Source organism: Aphelocoma coerulescens, unplaced genomic scaffold (assembly GCF_041296385.1).
Source record: "Aphelocoma coerulescens isolate FSJ_1873_10779 unplaced genomic scaffold, UR_Acoe_1.0 HiC_scaffold_70, whole genome shotgun sequence".
NCBI lineage: Eukaryota > Metazoa > Chordata > Aves > Passeriformes > Corvidae > Aphelocoma > Aphelocoma coerulescens.
The window spans coordinates 1858503-1866217 of record NW_027184055.1 but is presented as its reverse complement, the minus strand read 5'-3'; the positions used below and the strand labels follow the sequence as shown (position 1 = coordinate 1866217).

At 55.0% G+C, this 7715-nt stretch overlaps 1 protein-coding gene across 1 annotated transcript; it reads left to right on the top strand.

Annotated features, from left to right (window-relative positions):
- Positions 1-3854: 3854 nt before the first annotated feature.
- LOC138102337 (zinc finger protein 3-like) lies at positions 3855-7298 on the top strand. Its single transcript, XM_069000026.1, has 3 exons — positions 3855-3934; positions 5829-5904; positions 6089-7298. Exons 2-3 carry the CDS (start codon positions 5856-5858, stop codon positions 6925-6927), a joined length of 888 nt encoding a protein of 295 aa, XP_068856127.1. The 5' UTR covers positions 3855-3934; positions 5829-5855; the 3' UTR covers positions 6928-7298.
- Positions 7299-7715: the final 417 nt, after the last annotated feature.

Here is a 7715-nt window from a genome sequence, read left to right as displayed (position 1 = left end):
CTTATTGCAATTACCTGGGGCATTTTTATTGCGGATACTGGGGCTGTGAAACTGTCGCTTCAGACTGGAACCCGCCAACCAGAGATACAAATATAAAGGTAACTTGGGGACCACCAGGGTGCAAGCAACCAAAACATGGATATGATGGGACTGTTCAGGGTTTATGTGGACCCCCCAGCCATTGTTGGAGGATAGAAATATCCATTCAAAACCCTGAAGATGATACATGGCTACTAGGGAAAATTTGGGGTATTAGGTTCTGGGAGCCAGGAGCGGACAGAGGGAGCATATTTAAGATAATTAAAGAAAAGGTACCACATGATCTACTTCCTGTTGGGCCAAATACAGCTTTGAATCCACCTCGAGACCTTAAACCCACAAAGACCCCAATAGTGAAAACACCAGAAACTATCACAATTAGGCAATCAAACTCTACAATAAGTACTAAAGATGATACAAAAAGGGTCAATGTGGAAGGCAAACTTAATGATCCATTTGAAGTAAGTCCTAAAGATCCTCTTTGGAACTTAATGCAGGCTTCGTACTTAGTCTTAAACCACTCTAAACTGAACTTAACAAAAGAATGCTGCTTGTGCTATAATATTAGGCCACCGTACTATGAGGCAATTGGAAGGCCAAATAACGTCCGATGGTCTAATGGTTCAAATCCACAGGAATGCCCGTGGAACGATCAACAAAATTATACTCAAGGAATAACAGTTCAGTCAGTAACAGGAAGAGGAAAATGTATTGGCACCGTACCTGAGGGTTATAAATCATTATGCGATAAAACTATTCCTTCTTCCAGGATTAGCGAGTATAAAAACAAAGCAAATAAATGGATCATACCAACGCAAGGGGCTAAGTGGGTCTGTTCGGACATTGGGATAACCCCGTGTTTATCCTTAAATGTTTTCAATCAATCCCAATTTTGTGTACAAGTGATCATTGTTCCACAACTAATGTATCATACTTCTGAAGAGATACTATATCATTTTGAAAAAGGTCTAAGCAGACAAAAGAGGGAACCATTTACAGCCATCACTTTAGCTACATTATTAATAACAGGTGGAGTAGGAGCAGGCACAGGCATAGCCTCAATAATAAAAAGTAAAGAAATACAAACCTTGCAGACAGCTGTGAATGAAGATCTAGGGCAAATAGAGCAATCCATCCAAAACTTAGCTGCTTCTGTAAAATCCCTATCTGAGGTCGTATTACAGAACAGAAGGGGATTAGATTTGGTATTCTTAAAAGAAGGAGGACTATGCGTCGCTTTAAATGAAGAATGTTGCTCTTTCGCTGATCACACAGGAGTAGTACAAGATTCTATGGCCGAACTTAGGAAAAGACTAGATCAAAGAAAAAAAGATCGCGAAACAGGAAAATCTTGGTATGAAGGATGGTTCGATGTTTCACCATGGCTGACCACCTTGTTGTCTGCTCTGGCCGGGCCTTTAATTTTGTTAATTTTGGGCCTTATATTTGGACCTTGTATCATAAAATATGTTTTACACTTTATTAGGGAGCGATTTGATGTAGCAAAATTGCTTATTTTAACTACTACTGCTGAGTATGAAGCTGCGCGTAATGAAAGAAATAAAAGCGAAAATGATTACTGTGAATGCGATATAGAACGCGAAAATTATGAGTGTTTTTGCAAAAAGGGTATAATGCATTGTGATTGTTATAATAGGTGCAGAAATTGCTGGAAGAAAATCAAGACTTTTGAAGATGAGATTGTTTAATAAACAATAGAGTATAAAAAGGGGGGATTGTGAAAGATTGTATTGTTTATTAAAAAGGGATGCCTTTAAAACAATATATGTAATCAAATATACTTATATGTATTGCCAATCAAATATACTCATGATATGTATTGCCAAGTATTGCTTCCTTTAAAACAATATATATATATATATAATCAAATATACTCAGGATATGTATTGCTAAGTATCGCTTCCTTTAAAACAATATATATATATATATATATATATATATATATAATCAAATGTACTCAGGATATGTATTGCTAAGTATCGCTTCTGCAACTACTGTATTGCTGTACAGATGCTTGCATAACAGGAGAGTGTGGCATGCCAAACACTGTGTGTTCAGCTCTTTTTCCATATAAGAACAAAAAAAAGATGATATGCCAGATACTGTGTCTTCTTCTTCTAAAAATGGACAAGGAACAAAAGGTCGAACAGAGGACAGAAGAGGAAGACTACTTCCTTCATCCTCAACGACCACCGGAAGGCAGAAAAAGACCCCCTAGCAACAAGTGGCACATGCGCAGAGTGGTTCAAAGCAATCCACGAAGACGGAAGTAAAATCATATAAATAGGGGGGCCAGCTAGAATACTGACGTGACAGTGGAGGAGCGTAGACTCCCGGTCACCCAGCGCTGTAAATTTGCTCACTTTCTACTTGCTACAATTAATAAATCATAAATTGTTGCTAATTGGCGAAGTCTTAATTTATGACAGAACCAAGGGGCCACTGTGGCACTGCTGGCCCCAAAGAACTGAGGGGCCTTTGTGACAGGGCAGCTGGGGAGGCCCTGAGTGGACACCAGGAGAAAGGAATTTCCCTCCCAGGCAGGGTTGGGGTGCAACACGTCCGCCAGAAGGAGTCTGGAGCAGCCCAAGGCTTTGTGTGGCCAGGCAGAGGCAGGCAGGATGCAGAGCTGCCAGCAAAGGAAGGGGCCAGCCAGGTGGGGCAGCCGGGGAGATGAGGACAGCACCTTGGCTTGCAGCATCTCCCTTTGTCTGAGCTGCCCTTCAGGCCCTGCTGCCAGGGAGATGCCCCTGGGCACTGCCCTGGGCTGGGAGGGCTCTGCAGGGCAGGGCTGAGCCCCCAGGGCTGGGCTGGGCTCTGGCTGCACTGGCAGGGACAAGCCTTGGACACAGAGGAACAGCTGCCAGGAGGCACAACTGCAGGCAGCAGAGAGCCAGAGCAACCACAGCTGCACAGGGAAAGGGAGAAGGGTTTAGAGCAATGGTTTTGAAATTGGAGCCTTCAAAAAGTCACTTTATTTTTCAAGCACATTTTAAGTACACAGGGAAATAGAGGGAGGTGAAATGAGCAAAGGGCACCTGTGTGGGGACCAGTGTTTCTCCTGCAGCTCCTTGCAGGTCTCCTCTCGCCGTGCCGGCTCTCCTGCGCCACAGAACTCTGCCGGCTGCAGCTCTGCAAACGTCAGGTCCAGGTCTGGATGTTCCTGCACGATTTGCTCGAGGTCCTTGGGGGCTGCAGCCGATCCATTGCTGCTCTGTTCCCCCTCGGCACGGAGCCCATGGATCTGCTGGCCCCTGGCCAGGGCCTGGCACAGGAGGTGGAACCTGGGTGCTGCTGCAGCGGCGCCGGGGGAGCCCCAGGACTCGCTGTGGCCGCTGTGGCAGCCGCAGCACAGCCCGTTCCCAGCCAGGAGCCGAGGGCTCCGTGGGGCTCTGCAGGACCTCGGCCCTGGGGCTCGTCTGCATCAGCCCGGGCAGCTGGGCTGGACTTGGCTTCCTCTGTGTCTCGGGCTGCCCTGGCCCAGCAGCTGCCCAGCGCCCAGGGGACAGCAATGGGAGCGGGGCAGGTCGGGGTGAGCTTCGGTGTCTGTGACCGGCAGAAATGCCAAAGCCTTCCCTAAGGAGCAGGGAGTGCTGCCGGAGCACAGGATGCTGCTGCTGCTGAGCACGGCACGGCCCCAGGGCTGATGCCAGACAAAGCCGGGATGGGAGCCACAAACAACAGGAGGAGGAAGAGGAGCGAGGGGGGGGACGGCTGGAGGAGCAGGAGCGGGAGGAAGAGGAGGGAATAAAGGGGGAGGGGCGGGAGGAAGAGGCGGGACAGAGGGAGCAGGAAGAGGAGCCTCCATGTGCATCCATCGCTCTCTGTGTCCGCAGCTCTCGGCCTCGGGAACACCGCTCCCCCCATCCCGCAGGTGACCGGGGAGGGGCAGCTCGCCTGCGGGGTATCCGCCAGCTCCGAGGGAGTTTTGGGGCACCCCTAATCCTGAGGGGGCGGTGCTGGCAGCGGGGGACACGTGGCTCCGGCACCTCTGGCCCCAGCTGAGCCCCCCCCGCCCCCAGCGCCCCCCGGAGCGGAATTTGGGGAGGGGGAGGTGGGGGCGGCCAGGCCGGGCCCCCCCGCGCTGTCCCGGCGGGGGCCGAGTGCGGGCGGGAGCCCCGCGGGGCCCGGCCCTGCCCGGGCACGGCTGATGCCGCCCGCCCGCGCTCCGCACTGGTCCGGACTGGTGCTCCCAGTGCCGTGCGGGGCGGGGCCGCTCTGGGGACCCCCCAGGGCACAGCGCGGCTGCTTTGGGGCTGTCGGCAGCGCCCGGCGCTGGGCATGGGGCGTGTGGGGGCAGCTGGGGCCGCACTGGTGGCACTGGTGGTGCTGGGAGCCCCCCCGGGCGCGGGGTGAGCGGTGAGAAGGGGGGCGGGTCTGGGACCCCAAATGGAGCGAAATGGGGAATGGAACCCCCAAAGGGAGCAGGAGGGGCCTGGAACCCCCAAAACCAAGGCCGGGGGAGGGGAGGTGGGGATTGGGGATGGGGAAGGTGCAGAAGGAGGAGGGGAAGAGGGGGCTGGGACCCCCAAAGAAAGCAGGATGGGCATGGGACACCCAAATTGAGCTGGAATGGGGCTGTGGATTGGGGGAACGCTGAGAAAGGGGAGGAGAGGGGAGGGAAAGGTGGGGTTGGGACAGCAGAAGAGCAGTTCCATGGGGGTGCAGCCCTGTCCCCCAGCACCTGAGCCCTGGAGCGATTCCCTGGGGCTCTGGGGAAGGGAGGGATCCGCACTGGGGGGGTCCCCAACCCCCCTGTCCATCCCTGGGGCTGATCGGGGGCTCCCCCCACACAGCAGCCGGTGCTGCGGCAGCCGTGGGGCAGAGGGGGTGGGAAAGGGGGGGCAGGGTGGGAGTGGAGGAGGAGTGGGAGGAAGAGGAGGGAGAGAGGAGGAGGAGGAGCTGGAGAACCACCAGGTTCCACCGCCCGCCCACTGTGTCCGCAGCACCCCCAGCCCCGGTAGCATCTTCCCCCCATCCTGCAGGTGAGCGGGGAGGGGGAGCTCACCCCAAATCTATCGGGGGTCACCAGGAGGGTTTTTTTGGCGGGGTGTTTGGAGCTTGCAGATTCTGGAATCGAGCCCCAGATGTTCTTGCATGTCCCTGGGAGGGATTTTTTGGGCCACAGGGGATATGTGGATCTTGCAGGACTCCAAAGCTGAGCCATAATTGCCCCTTGGGGGTCTTGGGGGTACCATGTGAGGATCACCTGGTCCTGGCGGGGTTGGACATTGGCTTTGGGGATCCCCAGGAGAGCTGGGGGCTGGAACACGGGACGCCTGGAGTGGGGAGAGCAGAGAGGGACGATACCAGAGCTGGGGGACCCCCAAGAGCCTGGAGGGGTGGGGGGCCTGGAGATGAGGTGGGGTTGGGATCTCTCAGCCCTAAAAGGGGCGGTGAGGAGAGGGGGGAGCCCCAAGTGCCTGGAGAGGCTGAAGAGGGAGACCCTGGGACCTCTGGGAGCCAAAGCAGAATTGGGAAAAAAGGGACCTGTGGGACCCCCAAAACCCCCCAGCATCCCTAAGCAGGACCCCGGAGAGGGGGATCCCCAGGACCCATGGGACCCCCAGCAGCCCTGACAAGGGGGACCCCCAGAACCCCAAAGTGAGGAGACTGGAAAGGGGGAACTCCTGGAGGCCGTTTTTGGAGTCACTCTTGGTTTTTTGTTGGTTTTATGGACACCAGGTACCCGGTGACTTCTAGAGGTGGACTTGGGCAGGAGGAAGCCCCAACCCAACACACTCATCCCTTGTTTCTCCCCAAACCAGGATTTCCCATTCCCAACCCTTGGCCAGATGCAGGAGGCTGTGAGGAAGAGGAAGATGCCCTGGGACCCCCAGGCAGGTGAGGAGGAAGTCAGTGCCCCTTTCCCATCTCTCCTGCTCCATCTCCCAGCCCAGCATCGCCCCCGGCTGCAGGACAACCCCGCTGCCGACACCGTCCTGCCGGGGACGGACTGGGGGGATCTCCTTCCCCTTCCCTGTGGCACGGAGGCAAATTCCATCCTCTCCTTGTCCTTCCTCCCCAGACAAGGAGCTGAGGACGGAGCCCAGGGAGGACAAATCCCCGCGGCAGAACCTGGTGGAAGAGGCCGTTTTGAGCGGCTCCACGGCGCAGGAATCCAACGGGGAGGAAAAGCCCCGGAGATCCCGCAGGAGGAGGGGCTGCAAACGCAGCCCAGGGTGCTCTGAGGAGGAAAGACCCACCCTGTGCCGGGAAAACGGCCAGAGATGCAGCCAGAGGTCAGAGCTGGTGGTTCATGAGCAGCTTCACGATGGGGAGAAGCCCCACAAGTGTGGGGAATGTGGGAGGAGCTTCAGACGGAGCTCCCATCTGATCCGCCACCAGAGGATCCACACCGGGGAGAAGCCTTACGAGTGTCCTGAGTGTGAGAAGAGTTTTCAGACCAGCTCCAGTCTCCTCCGGCACCAGCGGATTCACACGGATGAGAGGCCCTTCCGCTGCCCCGACTGCAGGAAGGGCTTCAAACAAAACTCCCACCTCGTCACCCACCGGCGCATCCACACTGGGGAGAGGCCCTACGAGTGTCCCCAGTGTGGGAAGAGCTTCTCCAGGAGCTCCTCCTTGATCGTCCACCGGCGCATCCACACTGGGGAGAGGCCCTACGAGTGTTCCAAGTGTGGGAAGAGGTTTCAGACCAGCTCCACTCTCCTCCAGCACCAGCGGATTCACACGGATGAGAGGCCCTTCCGCTGCCCTGACTGCAGGAAAGGATTCAGGTACAACTCCCACCTCGTCACCCACCGGCGCATCCACACTGGGGAGAGGCCCTACGAGTGTCCCCAGTGTGGGAAGAGCTTCTTCAGAAGCTCTAACTTGACCAGACACCAACGGAGGCACCGCTAAGGGAAGCCCTGCGAGTGCCCCGACTGTGGGAAGAGCTTTGTCCTCTGCTCCAACTCCATCTCCCATCAGAGGAGCCACGTTTGGCAGGGCCCTGGTGGCCCACATTCCCTGTGATCCGTGTTGGGAAGACCCCTGGCTGGTGCTCTCCACGTTCTCCTGGATCCCTGGTCGCACCTGGGTGAACGCAGGGGCAGGAACATCCATCGGGACTCAGATCAACATTGGAAATTCATTGGGAAGAGCTGATTTTTTACCTTTACACCCTAAAATTTTAATTGATTCTTCTGGTGGTATCAAGCAACCCTGGAAAATCTTGGAGATCTTCTACAGCCTAAGTAATTTCTGTGTTGATCCCACTGAAACAACCAAAATTGGGGTAGAAATAAAGAAATTAAACAAAGAGATCTAAAGCGGCACCATTTTACTGGAATTTGGGAGTGAATTTGGGGTTCAGAGGAATATTCGGGAGGATCTGAGTGTTGTGGGGCTGTGGAGCCAGGCAGACTGGGGCCACAACCTCATACTTGTGAGAACGTGTCCACCTGAGCCCATCTATTCTCCAGGAATTCCAGCTGGCTGGCCCAGTCCCTGCCCTGGGTCTCCCCCTTTGGAGTGTGACCTCCAAAGTGCCCAAATCGCTGCTGAAGTGCCTGAGCTGCTCAGGGCTGTGGATGTTCCTGTCGCCCAGCCTGTCCTGGTCAGTGCCATGGGGGCTGGGAGGGGGTCTGGGGGGCTCCTTGGGGGACTGGGAGGGGCTTTTGTGGCTCTTGAGGGCATTTGTAGTGCTT